The sequence below is a fragment of the Meles meles genome, chromosome 8, assembly GCF_922984935.1.
Source record: "Meles meles chromosome 8, mMelMel3.1 paternal haplotype, whole genome shotgun sequence".
Lineage (NCBI taxonomy): Eukaryota > Metazoa > Chordata > Mammalia > Carnivora > Mustelidae > Meles > Meles meles.
Genome location: NC_060073.1, coordinates 97,809,852 through 97,831,194, shown reverse-complemented (window position 1 = coordinate 97,831,194; position 21,343 = coordinate 97,809,852). Strand labels below are relative to the sequence as shown.

At 55.9% G+C, this 21,343-nt stretch overlaps 2 protein-coding genes and 2 long non-coding RNA genes across 16 annotated transcripts in view; 3 read left to right on the top strand and 1 right to left on the bottom strand.

Moving 5' to 3' along the window:
* The window catches only part of DCPS (decapping enzyme, scavenger), a 37,263-nt gene extending 29,994 nt beyond the window's left edge, over positions 1 to 7,269 (top strand). Inside the window, exons 5-6 of the mRNA XM_046016783.1 lie at positions 4,928 to 5,038; positions 6,883 to 7,269. Coding sequence (XP_045872739.1) covers positions 4,928 to 5,038; positions 6,883 to 7,149 — 378 coding nt within the window. The 3' untranslated portion in view covers positions 7,150 to 7,269. The remainder of the gene's footprint in view (positions 1 to 4,927; positions 5,039 to 6,882) is intronic.
* On the top strand, positions 537 to 3,537 carry LOC123949367. The gene is made up of 2 exons (XR_006820046.1): positions 537 to 2,374; positions 2,592 to 3,537. It is a non-coding gene; the product is annotated as an uncharacterized LOC123949367 (long non-coding RNA).
* LOC123949366 lies at positions 2,601 to 15,142 on the bottom strand. Of its 3 annotated transcripts, none has more exons than XR_006820043.1 (3): positions 14,867 to 15,142; positions 14,490 to 14,653; positions 2,601 to 4,210 (listed from the first exon to the last, which is right to left on the bottom strand). It is a non-coding gene; the product is annotated as an uncharacterized LOC123949366 (long non-coding RNA). The 3 variants fall into 3 exon arrangements; XR_006820044.1 differs by lacking the exon at positions 2,601 to 4,210 and adding an exon at positions 12,239 to 13,163; XR_006820045.1 differs by lacking the exon at positions 2,601 to 4,210 and adding an exon at positions 13,381 to 14,362.
* Positions 15,143 to 15,287: 145 nt separating this feature from the next.
* Positions 15,288 to 21,343, top strand: part of ST3GAL4 (ST3 beta-galactoside alpha-2,3-sialyltransferase 4) — a 31,141-nt gene continuing 25,085 nt past the window's right edge. For 3 of the 11 annotated variants that reach the window (XM_046015222.1, XM_046015221.1, XM_046015213.1), the window contains exon 1: positions 15,288 to 15,447. The gene's annotated coding sequence lies outside the window, so the exon portion shown is untranslated. Of the gene's footprint in view, positions 15,448 to 20,144; positions 20,281 to 20,862; positions 20,882 to 21,343 lie in introns of those variants that run through there. The other 8 variants (XM_046015215.1, XM_046015224.1, XM_046015209.1 and 5 more) reach the window with 8 other exon arrangements.

Genomic DNA, 21,343 nt, shown 5'->3' with positions numbered 1-21,343 from the left:
CCATAACCACACGGGCCATTCTTCGGCCAGCCAAGTGGCTTGGCTGCCACTCTCCCTTCCAGGAGCACCTGGAACCCTGAGGAGGACTGTTTACATTCTCTCTACGCCCCTGGACTCCAGCAGATCCAGGAAGGCCCATGATGTGAGGCACTGATAGGAAGGAGCCATGGCAACCAACCCACCCTCCACCGCCCAGTCCAGAAGGGGTCCCCTCCACCACCTGTGGCTAAGAGGGGTCTTCCAGTGGCCAGGGCTTCTACCTGACCCTCTCAGCTTTGTTTCCTCGCCTCCATGCCCCTCACCTCCACCCTGGTAAAGAGCAGGTTTCCAGCAGAGCTGACCTGACTCACCTTCTCTCAGGTGCTCTGCAGACTCCCTCTGTCTCACTCTTCTTTCCCCTGCCAGCCCAGCCCACCACCAAAGCCATAGTGCACCACCACCTGTTTGGGTGGAATTTTAATAACGCCGGTATCTGTGACAGGCAGAGCACCATGTGGCGGGAAGTGCTGTCCCCACCATGGCCTGGAGCACAGCCTCGAGCCAGGCTCAGCCTGTGGTGGGCCAGGGGCCACCCACCGCCTGGCGGAGGAAGCCAGACATGGGATTGCTGGGTAGCAAGTGGAGTGCAGGGACACTCTCTTGCAGTTCAGATCTTGGGTCGTCTGAGCTGTGCTGCCCCTGGGTGGACCCTGGACTCCTCACACACAGGCATTGTTCCAGGGTCCTGCCCATCACGTTTCCATGCACACCTTCCCTCCTGCTTTCTCCGTCCTGGCCTGCCTTTGGGTCCTAAACTGCGCTTATTGGCAGTTTACTCTGTTTTGATTTGGTAATTTCTAGACCTACCATGCCACTCCCTCACTGCCCGAAAAGGGGGCTGAGGGCCTGTGGATAGGGTAAAGGGACAAGATTTCAGCTCAGAAGCACCCAGGCAAGTGAGTGCCAGTTGCTTTTTTTTTTAATTTTGCCAGCTTCCTCTTAAGAGAGGCTCCTGGGAGTTCCTAAAGTTGACTGGAGGGATGGTAGGGAATCTGAAGGGAATTTTCAGAAGGTGTAGCACTGAGTGGTGATTTGTTCGAGCCGGATAAGACAAAAGAGGTGACCGCCCATGGGGTAGTGGGGGGGGAGGCTGCCAGCATACCGCTGTCTGCTTCCCCCACCCCCAGCCCTGCAGGTTATTCCCACTACGGGCCTCGGAGGAGGCAAGGCCTGGCTCTGGAGTTCTGGGGAGCTGGGACAAAGTCAAAAGATAGGGGTGCTAGTGACAGCTCTGGGCGACGCCTTTGTGCAGCTCTGTAAGCCCCCGTCTGTCCTGTCTCCCCGTGGGCAGCCCTGTGCCTGAAGGCCCTGGGTTGCAGACTGGGTCACGGGAGATGGGACAGGAGGTAGGAGCAACTTCCTCTACCTCCTGAGATCTTTGAAGAAGATAACTAAAGAAAATGCATCGTCCTTTTGACCTTGTGCTGGCCCGTATCCTGTGAGCCCTGCCAATGGAACTGCCTGTCTGTCCCCTTTAAGACAGGAAAGTCTGCTGGAAGGGCACTGGGCTCCCAGCCACAGGGCTCACCCTTGGGGCTTATGAATAGGCTTATGAAATGTCAGACTTCCCTTTGATGGCCATACAGGTGCAGTTGTTCTTAACCTTTGTTTAATTAGCGTGTGTCTGTGGGTGCTCCCGTATTTCATTGTCTGGAATCCCTGGCTTGTGACAGAACACTGAAATGGACAGTTCCTTTAGAACTTGCCAGTGTAGCCAGCAGGCAAGACAGACCGGGCATGGACTTCTGTTCTTTGTCCTTGTACCAGGAGGGGACTGAGGAAAGAGGTACTCTGGTGTTTGCTTGAAGAAGCCGTCCTAGCTACCCTAGAATCTCTCCTGCTGTTGTTTCTCCCGAGGAAAGTATATCATAAAGATACGCTTGCAGCTGCTGGCCCACAATTAAAGAGACTCTTTGTCCATCCGTCTGTCTGTCTACTCATCTCTCCACCTTACATGTATTTGTCAAATGCCTAATGTCTGCTAGAGAGTCTTGCTCCCCTTTCCCAGTTTGTGTAAGAAATCACTTGTATATTCTTTTATTTGCTTTTTTTTTTTTTTTTTAATGGTCTGGTTAATAAATGTGATGTAGTTTGGGAATGTAGGTGAGGTCCAGAGCCAACGACAAAAAAGAATTCCTAAAGTGTTTTTAGTACAGAGGTGGTGTTATTATAGCATGGGGACAGGATCCATGGGCAGAAGGAGCTGTTGCCCCAGGGCTGTGAGGGGTGGCTGTTTGTATACTTGGGAGTAAAAAAAAGAGAGGTTTTCAAAAGAAGCTTCCTAAGTGAAAGAGGACCTACAAGATATTGGAGGCCTTGCAGTTGTGGAGTTAAGGTTGTTTTTCCCGGGGGCGCCTGGGTGGCTCAGTGGATTAAGCCGCTGCCTTCGGCTCAGGTCATGATCTCGGGGTCCTGAGATCGAGCCCCACGTCGGGCTCTCTGCTCCACAGGGAACCTGCTTCCTCCTCTCTCTCTGCTTGCCTCTCTGCCTACTTGTGATCTCTCTCTGTCAAATAAATAAAATAAAATCTTTAAAAAAAAAAAAAAAAAAGGTTGTTTTTCCCTCTAGCAAAGCATTAACATTAAGATGTTGGGAGTTTCCTTCTGGAAGTTACCTTATTGATAAGAATGCTTTTTTCCTGTGAACCACTAAGACATTTGTAAACTGAGAGAGACTCCTGTCCTGCGGGAGTGTAATCTCTCCACGTTAGCCATTTGTCTTTCCTTCCCTTGGCTTTAGGGCAGCGGGGATCCCTGAGGAAGGTGACACAGATCCCCCCTGTGGTGTCCGCCTGTGCTCTGTCCTCAGCTTGCCTTCTGCTCAGTAAAAATGCAAGTAGTACAAATACTTGCTTGGAAGTCGTTCCCTTAGCCTAGACAATTTCTTTGTGTCTCCTTCGAGCCATAGTCTTTGCATATTGGGTGTGTATGTACATATCAGTCTCAGTGGACACAATGTGTACTTTCAGTTCATCTCAGGTAGGTTCTTGGATCTAAAAACGCCCAGACCAAGAAACTCTTCCTCTGCGTCATTCCAGAGGTGGAGAGATGGCTCCCCAGGGCTCTGGCCACTCTCATCTTGCCCCTTGCCAGGAAGCTCTTACTTGGATTCTGCAGTCCTGCCTCATAAAAAGAGATTGATAGTGTCTAGTCTCCCTGGAGTGATCAGCGGGCCACCTTCGGGGATACCAGTCTGAGACCCTTGTCAGCTCCTTATCTAGCTTTCTTCAGACCCTTTCTCTAGGCCCCGGGGTGGGGGTTGGGGGGCCTGAACTGCCTGTGGAAAATCTTGGGGTCACATTTGCTATCAAAGGGTGGGTTGCTTTTCCCTATCTCATGTACCCTGTGAGCAGACGCCCAGCAGACAGCTTCATGCCTCCTTCCGTGCCCGTGGGGCAGAGAGGTGTGACTTAATGTCGTGTTTGTGATTTGTCAGCAGATGTCATCTAAAACAAGTGCTACCTGAGTCTGCAACAGGGGCACGTAAGAACAGCTGAAGATACCAACAGGCATGTAGACATCCCAGGTTCAGGCAGTCTTGTTTCCTGCTGCTTCTTGGGCTCCTAGCAAGAGAGAGGGAAAATGTCTTGGGCATAGGCCCTAAGGAGGGAAAGTCTCGAAGGGGCTTGGGAGCAAACTGTGGCTTAGGTAGGCACAGCTTAGCCATTTGCTGGGAGGTTCCCATGGGGCTCGTCTGGAGCAGGTCTGAGGCTGAGAGCCCAGACTGTTAGAGAAGAATGTCCATGGTATGAAGAGACTATGTTGGTTTGCAGGGGCACAGTTGGACAGCAGGCTCCATATGGGAATCGTCCTTCTCAGTTTTCAAACTGGGGCCCTCGGGGATTTGGTCGGGTGACTCACGGTCCCTGGATCATGCCTTTGCGGAATGTAGCAGCTCAGACTGCCCAGCGGGGTGCTCTGGGGTTTCCCCATGCCCCACTCCGGGGAGCCCTAGCATCTGGTGCCTGCCTTGCACGTGGATGTGAGTATCAGCCAAGGTCAGGGCTGGAGTGAGTGGGAGGGGCAGGAAGGTTTTCTGGGCGGAGGAAGAGTGTATTTGCCTTCTGGCACAAGACCTTGTTGACTTTGGTTCTTTGCACTGTTACAACCTCCAGGTTTTCGGCCAGGCACTACTTTCAGGAAGGACAGCAGGAAGGGTCCTGTGTGAGTCCTGTGGGATAGGGGAAGAGAGAAAAAGGGTTAGCACTCTGGTGTGCTCATTCCTGAGCTGGCTTTGGGGTCCCCTTTCATCCTTCAAATCCTTCTACACCTGCACTGGACTCCCCACAAATCAGGTTGCTCCCTCGACCCCTCACATGCTCTGCACTTTCTTCCCTCTGAGGCTTCACTTTCACTGTTCCTTCTACCTGCATGCCCTTTTTCTAAACACTACCTCTTCTTTAAGACCTGGCTTCTCGGCCTCCTCTTCCAGGAAGCCTGTCTGGATCACCCTAGCTAGTCTTTCCTTTTTCTTCCCATACTTTTGAAAAACTTTGTCTCGTAGTAGCTACTTATGTACACTCTGTTAGCCCATACACTCTTGGAGGGAAAGAGTTGTCCTTGGCACTTTCTTGAACCTTCTCTTCCTAGCCCTCCCCCCATCAGTTCTGTGAGTATATAAATACTCCCATATGATATTCTTGAGTAGGAAGAATAAAGAGAAGTTCTGTCCTTCCTTAGACCATCCCATTCATCCCAGGCACTTGGAGGCCCCCATTGCCCCGGGGGACCGGCCCTGCCGTGGGCTCCCCGGAATCGCCTGTGGCTGGCACAGCAGCAGCCCTGGGGGCAGGCGCGTCCTGGCTTCCCTGAAGGATTCCAGGATAGGCAGCCTCCCCTGGCTCGGTCCGCCGCTGAGCCTGGTTGACCCCTGCCTATCTCTGTGCAGCTCGATGACCTGTACCTGATCGCCATTTGCCATCGCCGCGGCATCCGATCGCTTCGGGACCTCACTCCAGAGCACCTGCCGCTGCTCAGGAACATCCTCCGGGAGGGCCAGGTGAGTCATCTCGGCCAGATCCACACGGAAGGCCAGACGAATTCTGTTCCAGTGCCGGTGTGTTCCTGGCCACTTTCTTCACGCTTTGCATTAGTCCGTCTGGGAACAGGGCTTCTCTCTGGCTGCCCGTCCAGGACCCCAGGAAGGCTCTTTAGATGGACTCACAAGGCCCTTGTCCCCTGGTCCTGCCCTTCCTCCAGCTCCGCTTTTAGCTGCCTTTTCTCTGCCTGGGTTCTCACTGTTACCTCCGAGCTTTTCTCCTGCGCAGCTCTGCTGAGACCCCTCCTCTCCCAGGATCATGACAGCCATGTCATGGCAGACACGTTTCTTGGGCAGATGGGCCCCCGACTCCGATATGTGCACACAGCCCTCCTCCTCTGCCCTGAGGCCAGAGCCTGGGTTCTCTAGCGCCTGGCGTGCTTTGTATGGCGGTATTTGCTGAATCACATGAAATTAAAGACGAGCCCTGGAGGCGAGGAAAAGGGTCTAGAATCTTGGGTGGTGGTCTTGGTCCTGACATTCTGACCCTCACCACCTGAGTAAGCCTGGGCAGGACTCATCAGCTCACCTCCCTGGGTCTCAGTATGGGATGCTGCGAAATCCCATCCTGTGGGGTGGTCCCCAGTCTTTCCTTCACTCAGGCATTCAAGGGCGCTGCCCCTGTGCTGGGGTCCCACAGTCACCAGGGTGCCCGGCCAAGAGAGCTGCTCTCAGTGGTTCTGCTGCAGGCGTGGGGGAAGGGCTTTCCGGGAGCCACTCTTTGCTGACCTCTAGACCCCAGCTGTCCCGCCACTGCGCCCTGTCCCGCCTTCTCCCTCCTTCCTGCCCACATCACTGCCTCTCTGGCTGCCTGTATCTTTGTGGAGTAATTCGTTTCTCTCCTGAAGCAGCCTCTGGATGGCAGAGTGGCATCTTGCAGGGAGATGCTACACTTCCACTTGTCCTGGCAGCTCGGGCAGCCTCGTCCCGACAGGCCAGCCATATTTACCCCAAGGGCTTTAGGTACCCTAGCCTTGGCCTCACACCACTGCAGAGATCCCAAGGCAGAGTTCCAAGTGCAGGATGTTATTGTGGGGTATATTCTGAGCCCACTGAGGCCCTCATCTTTTTCTCTTCACCTCTGACCTGTTCAGGGTTTCACCCACAGTGGAAATCAGACTCTCCTATTAATGCCAAGCCTTGGAGGCTCCAGACCGGGGGTTTGGTAGAAATAGCCCTACACCTGAGCAAGGTGGGGGGTGGACAGAAGGAGCCAGGGTCAAAGTCAGTGCTCTCTCCTTCCACCAGGAGTCCAGCCAGACCTTCCCTGGGTCTTCCAGCAGCCCTTCCCGTGTGCCCTCCCCCTTCCTCTCTCTCCCACCAAGCCTCGGCTCAGCCCCATCCCTGTCACCCTTGTTCCCCCCCTCGCTCTGTTCTGTGCTAAGAGAGGGTATAAGCCCCCCTCCCACCTCCTCAGTGATTTAAGTCGGCATCAGGCATCCGGGGGAGGACAGTCCCTATAGTCTTGGACCTCTGGGGCCTGTTCTTCAGCACTGGGACTTCCTAGAGCCCCAGCAGCAGCTGTTTGAGGAGCTTCAGTGTGTCATCTAAGTTGGAGTGTGGAACCTTAATGGAGGCCCCAGCTCCCTCCACGCCTGGAGAAAAGCCCCCACTTTGCTGCTGTTACCTGCTTCTGTTGATTTCCTACAGTGGAAGACGGGGGCCTGCAGCCCGCTGTGGGGAGGGATTTCTGTCCTGTCTGTGGGGGTTTCTGTCAGCGGTCCAAAGGCCAGTCGGGGGGCAGGGCCAGAGGAGGGCCTATGGGGAGCACAGTGACCCCTTTCCCGCACCCCCTTTCTCCTCAGGAGGCCATCCTGCAGCGCTACCAGGTGAAGGGGGACCAGCTCCGCGTGTACCTGCATTACCTGCCTTCCTACTACCATCTGCATGTGCATTTCACAGCCCTGGGCTTCGAAGCCCCCGGCACAGGCGTGGAGCGGGCTCATCTGTTAGCGGACGTGATCCAGAACCTGGAGTGTGACCCAGACCACTACCAGCGGCGCGCCCTCTCCTTCGCCCTCAGGGCTGACGACCCCCTGCTCAGGCTCTTGCAGGAGGCCCAGACAAGCTGAGTCCAACCCAGGGGCTGCCCGGGGAAGAGCACAGATGTGTGGGATCGGGGACCAGGGTGGGAGGGGCCTGGGGAGGGGCTCGGGATTTTTAGCACCAAGTGAATTTGTTTTTTAAAATGTATTTTGTACTGGCTTATTCCTAGGATGTGAATAAAGTATTGGTCTCCTTTGGTGCGGACTGTTGCTTGGGGAGGCAGGTGGCATGGGCAGAGCAGGATAGGGATATCTGGGACAGGAGCCAAGTCTGGGGTGGTGGCTTCTGCTGACCCCGATGTGTGCCAAGGGCTTTCTCTAAATCCCAGTAAGCACCATTCTTGGCGATTTCCGTGTCCCAGATGGGGCGGTGCCTCTCCCCGTCTTGGGTCCTTCCTACTCTGCTCTCACGTTCCCCTTCCTTCTTTCTGTTTGCCGTTATCTTCCTCGTGGTTTTCGAGGTGCGCATGTCCAGGAGTTCCCCCAAAAAACCAAATACAAAAACTCTCTGGAAATCATCTATAGAGTGTTTTTGCCAGGGCTTCCTCTTGCCCTCCCCAGAACGGAGATCCAGCCCCGCCGATAAACTTCTTGTTGACACAGATGCAGGACTGCCGCCTGCAAGTGGGAGGGTTTTAATAGGAATCAGATGATGCAAGCCCAAAAAAGCTTGCCTTTGCCTCTGTTATTTGGTCAGTGAGCCCTGGCCTTGAGTTTGTTTTTTAGGGTGGAAGACAAAACAAACTCACAGAGAGCAGCCGGAAGACCAAACACCAAACAGCCTGTCAAGGGCAAAATGATAGGGTTGTGGTGGCGGACGGAAGCTCCAAGGGGCTCGGCTTCGAGGTGTGACCAGCGACACGGGTCTCTGTCAAAGGATCTGGAGGCCAGGAAGGGTTCCCAGAGTGAAGCTGGTAGCCTTGGGGAGCCAGCAGGGGCTTATCTGGGAAGGGTGACGTCATAGGCACGCAGGTGAGGGCATGCGGTTGGACACATAAGGCACTCACTTCAGCACGGGGGACGTGTGTGTATCACTGCGGAGAGGGGCTGGCGTTGGCATGTTAGTCCCTCAGTCCCTCTGGATTGTGCTTCCTCTGGAGCCCTCAGGGTGTTGGGTTCTGCTAAGTGATAAGAAGGAAGCATAAGGTAGGGATGGCCCGTATTCTGCAATTCCTGGACTGAGAACCAGTTAACAATTCAGAGTCAAAGTCTTTTTTTTTTTTTTTTTTTAAGATTTTTATTTATTTATTTGTCAGAGAGAGAGCAAGAGCGAGCACAGGCAGACAGAGTGGCAGGCAGAGACAGAGAGAGAAGCAGGCTCCCTGCCGAGCACGGAGCCCGATGTGGGACTCGATCCCAGGACGCTGGGATCCCGAGCCGAAGGCAGCCGCTTAACCAACTGAGCCACCCAGGCGTCCCAGAGTCAAAGTCTTATCAAACGCACATCGCAGGCCAGGCACTGCCCTGGAGACTGCTAAGTGTCTCCCCCTGGGGCTGACATTCACCCACACCCTTGGACCAGACCCTAGGTGTCCTGAGCCTGTTCTCTTGTGAAAGAACAGGGATGAGGATCCGTGAAGCATCCTGCGTGTAATTAACATGTTTTGGTGTTGCTTTCTGGTATGGTTTGACTTACTGGTCGACTTTGGAGCTAGGTAGTGCTTTAGCTGTTGGGAAACCGAAGCTCCTACCCTCCAGGCTACTGGGGCAGACAGCCAAGCAAACTGTAGTAGGAGTAAAAAGAGGCAGCACCCAGGAAGCTACCCTGAAAACAGGCATGTGGGAGAGGCTGGTGTACAAGGTCCCCTAGGAAGACCAACGGAACATGCTTGTGGGATCACAGTGCTTGGCTGGGTAGCTGACCCCTTGCATGTTTGGCAGGATAGCCCACGGGGAATAAGGCAGTGAGGCCGAAGGGACTAGTTACAGGGAGAGGGATGGCACTGGGAGGCAGCTGCCTTCCTCCCCAGGAGATGAAGCAGCAAAACGCCTGGCCAGTTTGTCCCCTGGCTCATTTTGTCCATGTACAAAAACTGTTGCAACGATAATTGAGGGGTGCAGAGGAGTGGAGGGGATGCTGACCCAAGAGGCCCCTCCTTGCAGACAGAGTGGAGGGACCCAATCCCAGGAGCAACCTTTTCTCCTTGAAAGATCAGGTTCTGCCGGTGGGGCTCTCAGCTGGCTTCACACACAGGGTACGTGCTTGGAAAAGACTGGCAGGTGGCCAACCCTGACCCCAAAACAAGACCGCTGGGGAACCTCCCAGGGGCCAAGGGTCTCTACCTCCCTGGGACTAAGCTGCCTCCCCAGACTTGACTCCCCAGCTCAATCTGTCCCAGGCACCTTCTTCCTCTCAGGTTTACTCACCCATCGGTCAAGTTTCTAGCAAACCTCTTGGATGGACCAGCACTGCAAGGCGGCGCTGGGAACAGGAAGATCAAGACCCACCAGCCTGTACACTCCCTGAGTGCAGCTCAGTGGGCTGGGGGAGCGTTGGGTGAGACGGTAGGTAAGAGCTGTTCTAGAGAGGTTCTAAGGGCTTTGCTCCTTTGCCATGCTGGGAGGTGCTCCTCCTTCAGGACGAACTCTGTTTTGATGGGAAGAGGATCGCTTCTCCCCTGGAGCCTGCGGCCGGAGTCACTAAGGCCCAGAGAACAGCCCCACAAAGCTGCAGACTGCTCAGGGAGGGAAGACCTCAGGAATTCGACCTCTTGCCCCCAAAGACCCCTGCGGTGGCCAGTGTTACTGCCCACTAGAGTGTTTGCTTCTCCTCCAGGAAACGGCTGGTCAGATGTGTGGTGAGCCATGAAACTGATCCCGCCGAGTCCCTGTCTGACAGACGCTGATCTGCCCTCGTCACCACGTGAGACCGTGTCTTCGCGGCAACCCCACCTCACCTGAATCCTGGGGTCTCCGGCTGCAGCCAGAAACGGGCCGAGTCAAGGGGCCAGTCACTGTCTGAACTCTTCATCTGAACTCCCAGAGGCCCTCTTCTTGAAGACCCAAGCTTTCTGACCGCATGCCACTTCCTGTCAGTTCTAGGGAGTCTGTTCCCAGGGACCACAGGGGTCCAAGTGCACCCCCCCCACCAGAGGCACCGTGGGTCTGGAGTAGGTCACAGCAACTGGGTCATCCCCCCACCCCCCGAAGACTTTCCCCTCAAGTAAAGAAACTCCACTCAACCCAGGTCTCCTGCTTCTCGTTCCAGGGGGATACAGAGCGAGAACCACCCCCTCTCTGTCCTAGCGTTCCTCCTTTTTTTTCTTTTTAAAGATTTTAATTTATTTTAGAGAGATGAGAAAGAGAGTGTGAGTGGGAGGGGCAGAGGGACAGGGGTGAGAAGCCCAAGTACACTCCTCGCTGAGCTCAGAGCCCAGCGCCGGGCTCGATCTCATGGCCCTGTGATCATGATCTGAGCGGAAACCAAGAGTCAGACATTCAGATGACCGGACTACCCAGCACCCGCACCGCCCCCCCACCCCGCCATCCTAGCTTTCCTCTTGATGTCACTTTGCAGAACCACACATCCTGCCGCCTGAGAAAGCTTCCTGAACGAGATCCAGTGTCCCTCGACCCTACCTTCACCAGCTAGCAAACACTGGCCCCTCTCTGGCATGCATGACATGTCCTGTGTGCTGCCAACAAGGCCTTCTGCCTTTGACTCTGTGCCTTCCCTGTGCGTGCCTGTGTCCCTGTTCTGCTGGAGCAGTGGGAGATGTCACCCTTCCCAGAAAAATCCTGGACGTGTCCACAACTGGCTGTCAGCCCTCTGTACTTGGCCTACTATCTCCTCGGCGTGGCTGCAGAAGGAAGGAAGCATGACTGCTATTGTTCCTTGGCTCCTTTCATTTTGCCCAAAAGTTTCCTCATAGAGCAAAATTGCTGAGTGTCCTGGATTTGTCAACATTCCTTCATGAAATGGAGAAAAATAACATTTCGGAACCGGACATGTGAGCTCAACTCTGCATGTCTCTGTTGAACACAGAGCCCCAGAGAGAGAAACAAATTGAGAAATATTTACATACAAAGTAACATTTGAAATTGTTTCTCTTGTAAGGCTTCCATATCCAAAACATTCCGTGTTATCTCTTTCCTTTCTGAATAGACTGATGTAGATTGGCCAACTCTTCCTTCTCAGACAGGACCAAAATCTTCATTCCAAGAATGTATATATGATCTTAAAATGTCCTTTTTTAAAGAAGATGGTTGTCATTGGTGGTGGTTGTTTTTAAAATATCCTCACCCAGCAAAATAAATAAATGTTGGCAACCCTGTGTTTGTTCAAGCGCTATTATTAGTGGAATGATACTGGATTCTGAAATCTACAAAAACTTGAAGTTTTAACCACTTAAAAATAAGCAGGGACTGAATTGATTTAAAGTGTTTCAATTCAATATACATGTTTTGCACATCTTCCCGAATATTTTTTTTTAGGATTTTTAAAATTTAGTTGACACACAGAGAGAGAGAGAGAGAGGTCACAAGTAGGCAGAGAGGCAGGCAAAGAGAGAGGGGGAAGCAGACTCCCTGCTGAGCAAGGATCCAGATGTGGGGCTCGATCCCAGGATCCTGAGATCATGACCTGAGTCAAAAGCAGAGGACTAACCCACTAAGCCACCCAGGTGCCCCCCCAATTTTTTTTTTTTTTTTTAAGTTAGAATCTGGAGATAGAGCTCACAGAGAGCTTATGATTTAGTGAGGAACCCAGGTAGTCATTACAAAGTAAGGACCAAAGCAGTGAATGCCTTCCCAAAAAAGCAGAGGGGGCTGGGAGACCTTATGCAGAGAGAAGGCAAATTTCCAGGCTACACTTGCTAGCCAAATGGCCTGCACAAGCAGAGGCTGGGCGGTCAAGGCGGACCGTGGCTCAGCACGCTGGGATCTAGAGCCAAGCTTCTAGCTCGACATACAAGTGTACAATGAGAACGCAGGCCGCTTCGTACTTTGGGACCGTGATGAAGAAGTGAAAGTCCAAGCTAAGGGCACATGTCTAGGAGGCCATATGGTCTGATGGCTTCGGCACAGAATCTGCACCATTCCCCAGGTATGATTGCAGGCAATTCCATAACTGCTCCCAATTTAGCAATGGCAAGAGTGCTCCCTGTGAGGGGTTTGGTGGGGATTAAAGAAGAGCTTTTTGTAGACATAGTCACCACGGGGTAAACGTGAGCTAGATTTTTCTACTGTGAGAAGGACCAAAAAGGATGTAACCAGAGATACTGGGGCTAGATATTTAAAAGAACTTCCTGATGAGAAGGGCTGTGAAATCCTAGATTACGCAGTGGAGGGCACAGCAACCAAGTGACTTTTGGGCAAAAAAAGATAAACTATCTGTGGGTAATTGACTGGCCCCAAGCAGAGGCAAGGGCTGCACACAAGGACTTTCTTGGGATCTCGTCCAGCTTAAAGGTTCCTGGAATGCCTTGGCCTACCAGCAGTTTTCTAAAACGACAAGAGTGATGTCCCCTGCCTGCTGTTGAGAACCCTGGGAACAGCTTAGCTCTACGGTCCGGCCATATAAATCTGATAAAAATAGGAGCTGAACTACCCTCCCAGAGTTGCTATTTTTAAAAGCGTCTGAGATGCTGGACTGGGTTTATTTCTTCCTCACACGGCATCTTGCTGTTCCCTTCTCCTGGTGGGCAGGAAGCTAACGTGGCACATGAGAGGGACAGGAGCCAGAAGCCTGCGAGGCCCATTTGTCGAGCGACTCCCGGCCTCCTACCCACACCCACTGCCTGCCAAGAAGGAGCCTCTGGGGGCCACGGCTTCCCCGGCTGATAAGCACCTGCCCCTTCCCTCTGCTCCCAAGGTCCCTCTGGTTGCCCCAGTTCCTCCACCGTGGAGACAGAGCCAGAGAGGTCAAGGGAGGTGGAGGAAAAAGGAACGGAAGCAGCATGGCTCAAAGCGGGACCAGGACCCAGCGTGCCGCTGGTCAAGTTGTCTTGTTCTGTCTGTCCTTGGCACAGCTAGCTTCCGGGAAGAACAGTCCCGAGTTGGCAAACCCCTGCTGGCTTCATCATATGACCTCTCGCTGTGTCCTGCAAGGGTGCAAGGAGCTGGGAGGTGGTGCTCAGATGGCACCAGAACCATTCCCCCTCCACCCCCTGGGATCAAAAGGCCCCAGAACTGCTTCCCCCCTGCGCCACTGATGATATGGCTTCCAGGCAGCTAGCTAAGCATCTGGTTGTGCCATTAAGAAACCCGAAGGGGAAAGATCATGAGTAAGCACACTGCGGCCTGAGGGAAGGAGCCAGAATTACAGTTAGCTTCTGGGCACCGGGTAACCTGGGATCACCGAGGGGCGGGGGAGACCTGACCACTTCCATAAGCTAGAGAAGGGAGGCCGCCTGCATCACATAGTGCTTACATAGTGCATTGAACTTCCAGAGCAAGTTCCTGTCCACTGCCTAGTTTAATACCAACAATACCCTTTGATGAAATACAGTGATTTCTTTTTTTTTCTTTTTTTTTTAGTAAGAATACTCAAGCAATGAGTGACAGAGGTAGATTTGGGAATCAGGACCCCAGGAGGGAAAGCTGGCCCTTTGGTTCTGTTCTCTGGCAGAGGGATGTTGGTGTGGCTCATGGCAAGAACGGCAGACTGGGTTTAGATCTAGTTCATCAGAGGGTTGGCAAAGTTTAGAAGCCGGACGAGTCTCAGTTCAGCTTGGCCAGACTACTCACCTTGGCGCTCTGGGCACCTGATGACTCTCTTTGGGCCAGTTTTCCTGACCATGAAATGGGGAGATATCCCCTTTTTCCCCTTGACTGGCTCGGGGCACCAACTTTAGCCACTGGCTTCTTTCTCCCTAGCTAAGCTTACTTAGTCTGGGCCGCGAGCTGAATGCAGTTAAGTCTTTTTTGACTGAATGCTTGACGGACCAAGCCAACGGCACCATTCAAACATTAAGTTCGACCTGGGTGGGATCCAGAAAGAACCTATCTGTGCAAGGTGTGATTTAGAACAGAACGGTCACCTGTGGAAGAACCTGGAGGTTCACCCTGTTCACCTAAGCCTTCTCCACTTCGTTCCCGCAGAGCCTCCTGAACTACCTGTTCTCAACTAACAAGCCCTCCAGTTTCTTCTGAAGTGAACCTGCAGCTGGCAGGTCTCTGAACCCCCTTTGCACTTACTGTCGGTTACTCACACCTCACACTTAGTCACTTCCTGTCTTGCCACCTTCTTGAACAGAAGTCCATTGTGATCATTCTCTCTGGGGCTGGACCCTAAGCTTTCCTGGGAGACAGGGACCATGTCTTAAACTTTCCTGGGAGTGGCGGGAGCCTCCAGCACCAGGCTATTCCCACTAGGGGACCCACTAGGGGCTCAGTAAACACCGCTCACCCATGGAAGAACCACTCACCTATGAGAGAGGGCCTCGGGGGCCGTGGGTTTCCTGCGGGTAACTTCTGGACTAGGTTTCTGGGCCTGCGCCGTTTCCAGGCTTGATGGGGGATGTCTGAGCCCAAGGAAGTAGGGTCAGGAGCCTGATGGGGTTTCCCCTGGCGACAGTGTGTCTGGCGCTTTCTGTAAGGAACAGAAACCAAGAAGCTTTCTCAAGGCCAAAACTGGTGTGCAAAAGAGGGGCGGCAGAGGGAGCAGTCTCGGAGCTGCAGGTGCAGACGAGGGCAGAGTAGAGGCCCAGGTCTAGATCTACGGCACCTGGCCGCGGGGCCCAGGGCCGGGATGGGGGGGGGTGGGCTCCCGAAACAAGGCCCCCCTCCCCCTTCCGTGCCTCACTTTGCAGAGCGAGCGAAGGACGCGGTTCACCACGTGGGAGAGCCGAGAACCCTTTGTTGGGTCTCATTGTTCCCAGGAGAGTGCGCGGAGGCTGCGCTGGGCACATCCATCCTGGCGCCACTCACAGGCAGCGCCCGCGCGGGTTCTACCCTCACCCCATCCGGCCTCCCCTTCCGCCCCTCCGCGCCCGCCCCGCGCGCCCCGGCTCCCCGGCCCCGGGCCTCCGCCGCTCCCACACCGTCCCAGGCAGGCGGGCCGGAGCCCCGCCCGCGCGCGGCAGCGCCCCAGCTCTTCCTCCGCCTCCCCGCCCTTCCTCCGCCTGCCCGCCCGCTCCCCGGAGTCGGCTCCCCGGCCGTGTGCGCAAGCGTGTCCGGCCCCTTCCCCGCCCCCCGCCCCCCGCCCGGGTCCGGGCCCCCGCCTCCCCGCAGGCGGACTTGCCCGCTCCCAGGCCCGCCCCGCGCCCGGGACAGGGACCCGGCCGAGCGGAGCCGCCGCGCCAGCGCCGCGCCGCCAGCCCGTGCGCCTAGCGGATCGGAGCTGTGCGCGAAAGTGTCGTGCCCCGCCCCGCTCCACCCGCGAGGGTGAGTACGCGGCGGCCGGCGCCCGTGGGGTCCGGGGGGAGGGCGGAAGCGCCGCGGGGGCCCGGCTGTCTGGTCCCCTCCTCCGTCGCCCCGCGCCGCCGCGGCCCCGGGGAGGTGGTCGGCCCGGCACGTGGGCGCAGCGCGGGGCCGGCCGGGGTGGGGCGGCCACAGCCCCGGATCCCTTTCTCTGGACCAGATTTTCGCGGGAAGCCGGTGTTCGTCTCTCCCTTGGAGTGAGCCACCGGGATGGTCCTCTTCTCGGGAAAGTTTCTAGCCCCCACCCCTGCTCCCCTGCTCAAGAGGCGTCCCCACCTTCAGCATCCTCTGAACCCTGGTGTCTCGCACAACTGCCCCCACGGAGTCCAGGAGATCCGTAGGCTGGCTTGGCTAGAGGTGACGGGCTTGGCTGGGTCCATCCGTGTGCAGGAGTCGCAAGGTCGCCAACAGGAGCCCAAAGGTGGGAGTTGCAAGCTGCAGGCAGGTGGTGCCCAGGATACCAGGTCCCCGTGGTGGGGGCCTTTGGGCCTAGGCAGGCAGCCTGGGTGGTGGACCATGGGAAGGGATGGGGTTGAGGTGAGGGTGGGGTCCAGCTGCGACAGGACCTCTGGGCTCCGCTGTCTGCCTCTCTGGGACCCTTAGCGCAGGCACCTCCTGGCCTGCCCAGAGTTGCCAACATGTCTGCCAGTGACTGCCCCCTCCATTTCCAGTCTTGGGGAGAAGCTCTCTCTGGGCCATGGGAGGCCTGATGGACGGCTGCTGCTTCCTCTGTTCCACAGAGCCAGTCCTGAAGGCCTTGCTTAGCTAGGGGGCTCCTTCTGGAAGGCGGGGGTTGAGGGGTGTAGGCAGTGTTCAGGTGCTCAGCTGTGCTTGTCTGACCTCATGGCCACCCACGGGCGGGCACCCCCACAGGCTTCTGAAAGCCTGTGCTTTTCACCACTGGAGGGAGGCACAGCAAGAAAGCCAAGTTCAGGCTGACTTCTTTGCAGAACCCTGGGAACGGGCCTGGTGCGCGCCGGGTGGTTGCACGAGGCACAAGCCCAGGCTGCTTTCCCCTGAGCTGCGCTCTGCCCCCGCCTCCTCCAGGCCCTGGCCGTGGCCTTCGCGAGGGTGATTTTTAAATTCGCTGATGTGTGTGAAGTGCTTGGCAGGGTACCTGTGCGAAGGAAGGGGCGTGCGCTGAGAGTAGTGCTTCTCCCATGCTCTTACTCGCCCTCTGGAGCTGCCCCCTAATTCCGGAGAGGGTGCCTGGAAATGACCTTGTGGGGTCTTTTCTCTTTTCCGGGAGGGGTGGGCTTGAGCGGAGGTGGCGCTCGGACCTTGCTCTGCTCCCCTCTCCACGGAGGGCTCTCTGGACCATCCCTCAGCATCACTGCGCTGGGTGGGAGATCTTGGCCGTCCAGAGGGCCCTGGGTTTCATCAGGCAGTTGCAGGAGAGCCAGGAGCTGGGGCCAGTCCCTCCCCCCTCCCCAGCCCAAGCTGAGGGGGTGAGGAGGAGCGCATAGTTGGAAGAACTTAGGAAGGGAACGTAGGAATCGCCTGCCGAGACTGTGGGCTAAGACGGCATCTGTAGCTCACACGTGGGTTACTGCTCAGGACAGCAGGGAGCCCCTTTCCTGGGAGCAGAGGTCCAGGCTGTGGAAGCCCACTGCGCCTTCCGGGATGCCCTCCCTTCTCTCCAGCTTCTCTACCCAAAGCAGTGACTTGCTCACCACTCCTCAGAAAGAGTTATGCGGCCCCCTCCACCCTCTCAGCCGTTTTAGGATCCAATTTTCTGGGTAGAACCAAGAATCTGATACTTTCTGGAATTGTAACAAATTCTGGGAAAGACCCCCCCCCCCACCACCACTCCCTGGCTGAACTTCCCCAGCAGGAGCAGAAAAGTTGGACCCCTTCCTCTGTTCCAGCTTCACCTGTGGCCGTTCTGTAGTTATCCCACGCTGGCCTGGCCTCTACCCTGCCTTGGGTGCCCCCTCGGACCCTACCTGGACACATTCTCTGGGTCTCACTTCAGAGAGGCTGCCCAGTGGTCCTATGAATTCCTCCTGTCAGGATGGTTTACACCTTCTGTCTCAGGGAAGGGCTTGCTCTACCTTAGAATAATACAAAATGGTTCCAGCCCACAGGGGAGGGAGAGCTCCAGCCTCCTGAAAGGGACCCTCCAGATCAGTGTCACAGAATATTCTAGAGGCTGAGGGCCAAGCCTGCTGATGGAAATCAAGGCAGGCACCAGAACCCATCTGAGCTCCCAAACCCCTGGAGATGGACCCTGGCCTCTGGAGAGCAGGGCAGTCGGGTAGTGAGGGTGCCCAGAAAGGGTGCCCAGAAAACTTCTAGAACTTTCTCTCTGTCACCTCCCCACCCACTGACTCCTCGGCTGCCCTGTGGTGAGATATTCCCTGCCTCTACCACCCCACCCCCACCCCCACCAGCAGCTAGCTGGTGCTTCCCTTACCCCCGCCCGCTGGGCCCTCCTTCCTTCTTAGGGTGTAGGACCTTGACCTGAAACTTCTGGTTGCCTTGAGAAAAGGATGAGCGTAGGTAGATTTTGGAAGCTGTGATCCTTTGTTTCCCCTCTGCCCTTTGGTTCTCCCTTCCCAGAAGGGCTCAGCACTCCTGCGTCCATGTTCTGAGGGCCTCTGGGTGGGCTGCCGGCCACCCTCGGCCTCAGAATCACCTCTGACCTTTCCCGCATTCCCAGTGCCTCTGTGTGTGTGTGTGTGTGTGTGTGTGTGTGTGAGAGACTCTTCATGCTACAGACGGAGGAAGTGGTTGAATCTAGCTGCAAGTGGTTGAGGCCTGGGCCCCAGCCCTGTGCCCCCAAGCCCGGCAGCGGCTGAGCTCTGTCAACGGCTGGCGTGGGGTCGGTTGCTTTCCAGGGTGAGAAGGGCCTTCAGTGTCCAGAACTGCAGCTTTTCTTCTGGTCTTGGCCCCTTGCCTAGGACCAGGAGACACACAGACAACTCCTGACACTCTCTCTGCCCACCCCAGCCCTGCAGAGCTGCCCTGTGGAAAGATGCTGGGACGACTCCAGAGTCTGAGGCCCCGGCTTCTGCTCAGCAGGGAGGAAGGGCTGCTGCTAGGACTGAGGGCAGGTGCAGGCCTGGTGAAGCCCTCAGTGTCTCCCTGGGCCTCGAGTGTGATGAGGCTGGGCAGCAGAAGCCCACAGGCAGCTGTCCTTGTGTGGCGGGATGGTTCTTCCTTCCTGCGTGGACTTTCCCTCTGCGGCCCAGCCAAGTGGGTCACGGGCTCCGGGATCTGGTTTCCTGGGGTGGGATGGGGATGCTGGGGGGTGGCTGGAGAGGACGGGGTCCCGTTTGCAGAGGGCTGGGCCCACACGCTGTTGTTTCTGCCTTCCATCCAAATCCTCCTGCAGGAGGGTGTGGGTTCCAGCGGCTATAGCCGTGTTCCTTGTGTCCACCGCCTGCCCCGTGTCCTCCTCCCTAGCAGCCTCTGTAAGCACCTGTCCTTACAATGAAAAAGACTTAGCAAATAACACAAGTACTTACCATGTATCAACCTAGCGCTTCTCTCTCTTTTTTAAAAAATATTTTATTTATTTATTTGACAGTCATCACATGGAGGCAGGGGTTCTGTAGGCCGGTTCCCTGGTGAGCAAAGAGCCGGAGTCCTCCAGACCCCCGAGGACCCTGAGATCAGGACCTGAGCTGAAGGCAGAGGCTTAACCCACTAAGCCACCCAGGCACCTAATCAAGCACTTCTTAAAAGCCTGGCCCGATACGCTTAACAAACAGACAAAAGAAAAGGATGTGCCGGAGGCTTATTTCTATCCCTTCCTGTACGCCTCACACACACCTTTCATTCAGCCCATTTATCTGTGAAGAATTGAGGCTCAGGCAGTTGAAACTTCGGCCAAGGTCACAGCTCCTAAGCAGCCAAGCGGGACACTTGTGTCAGGGGCTGTTTTGGAAACCTGCTTTTCGCAGTTGAGCTCTGCACTGCTCCCCCAAACTCATTTCCCCGTCCTTTGGTGCCTGAAGAGGCTCAGAGCTGTGAAGGGCTTTGCTCAAGGCCACAGTGCGTTGGTGACAAGGCCGACCACAACCTCTGCCTCCGGACTCCCAGCCTAGAGCTCTTTGTGTGGACCCAAACCCCACACCTCACCTTGCCCGCCGCGGCACCCCTGCCCAGAGTGCAGGCTCCCCGCTTGTCAGTCCTCCGTGATCAGGTGGGCAGGGCTCTTCTCTCTCCCTCCCTGCCCTGGCCATCTCCACGGCCGCCCTCCCCGCCCCTATGGGCCCCCACCTCTCTCTCTTTTCCCTCAGTAATTGCTTCCATCTGTCCCGCCCGCCAGCTCCTATTCCTTTGGAAATGCGGCTCCCCGGCTGCCGCCCACAGGGCTGCAAGGCCTCCGCTGCCAACCATGGTGACTCGTGGGGAAGAGGAGGGGCCCTACAGGTCTGAGCTCGGGGACCTGGGCCAATGTGGCTGCCCCCAGGGTCCAGGGTCTGCCATTCCCAGATCCCTGGCAGGCAGGAACACCTTTGTTCCAGATCCTCCTCGACACCGGTCCTCGCCTGGCTCCTGGCAGGAGAGGCTTTTTCAAGAGAGCAGCTCTCAGTCCCAGGGAGGGATGGGGGTGGGCTTCCCTTTGGCCCCGCCCACAGGCGCCCCTCCCACGGCCCTCCTGCACCCGCCCCTGCAGGTGGCTTAGGTTCTTGGGGAGGGAGGCCTGGTTGGAAGGGACAGCAGGAGAGAAGTGGGGGCCAGCGAGGGCACGCCCTGGGGACCTGGGGACCACTGCCAGAGGCTTCTGGAAGGGAGGCGAGCAGGACAGTCAGCGGAAAGGCTGAGGGACCCGGGAGCTCTGGACAGGTGAGCATGGGGTCTGCTTGTTTCTGTTGGTCCCAGGTCATTGGCTCAGAACGAGCAGAACTAGTGATGCATCCTTCTATTTTGTGTCATTATAAAATAAAACCTGCACCTTCTCCCAGGGCCTCTGATGCTCTGTTGACTCCCTTGCTTCAGGCTCTGCCGAGGCTGGCTGAGGAGGGAGGCCAGCAGGGCCCTGCATGGGGCCAGCTGGAGATTTCGGGAGTGCACTTCTGCCTGTGGAGGTGGCACGTTGCCCATCATCAAAGATGTTGAAGCATAGACCCGTGACCTTGACAGGGACAGTCGAAGGGAGATGCAGGCCTAGGAGGGGTGTGTTGGTGGTGTGCAGCGGGGTTGAAAACTTTTAAGGTATTTTCTCCCCTGAGATTTTAGGATTTTAGTGTAAGCTCGAGGAATCTGTCTGTCTTGCTCACTGCTATATTCATGGTTGGAATGATGTATAGCAAACAGTAAGTGCTCGGTAAATATTTGTTTGATAAATGTATGGAAGAGGTGCCTTGGGTTTTCTCCATCTTCACTGTGTTCCTGCTTTCCTTCCTGCTTTTCCTGAGGCAAAGGAAGAAAGCTGCCCTTTTGACAGGTGAGCTGTCTGTCCGAGAAGGGCCTGGCCTGGCCCTGCTCGCTGCCCTGTCCCCCACCCCCAACCCGGGTCCTCTCTAGATGCTGGAGAGGCAGGCAGGAAGCACAGGTAGGGAAGGACAGGAGTCTGCCCCCTGAGGAGGGCCTGCCACTCATTCTGCTCCCTCCTCGGGTGCAGCTGGCGCCGTTCCTGTTCCTGTCTGCCCTCCTCAGCTCAAACTTGAGGTACTTGCACAGACGGGTCCTAATCTCCCCTCTTGTCCCGACATCTGTCCTCTCCTCCTGTTCGGGGCCAAGAGAGGTGAGCCTAGGGCTGGAGCCCCTCTCCAGTGTTCACTTAGGAGGTGGGCTTCACCCCTATTCTTGCTTCAACCCTAACAGCTGCTCTTCGATGCCTTCTCGAAGGCTTTCCACATAAAATCTCACGTGAAAGTAGACAGAGGATTTTCTGGACTTTAAAGAC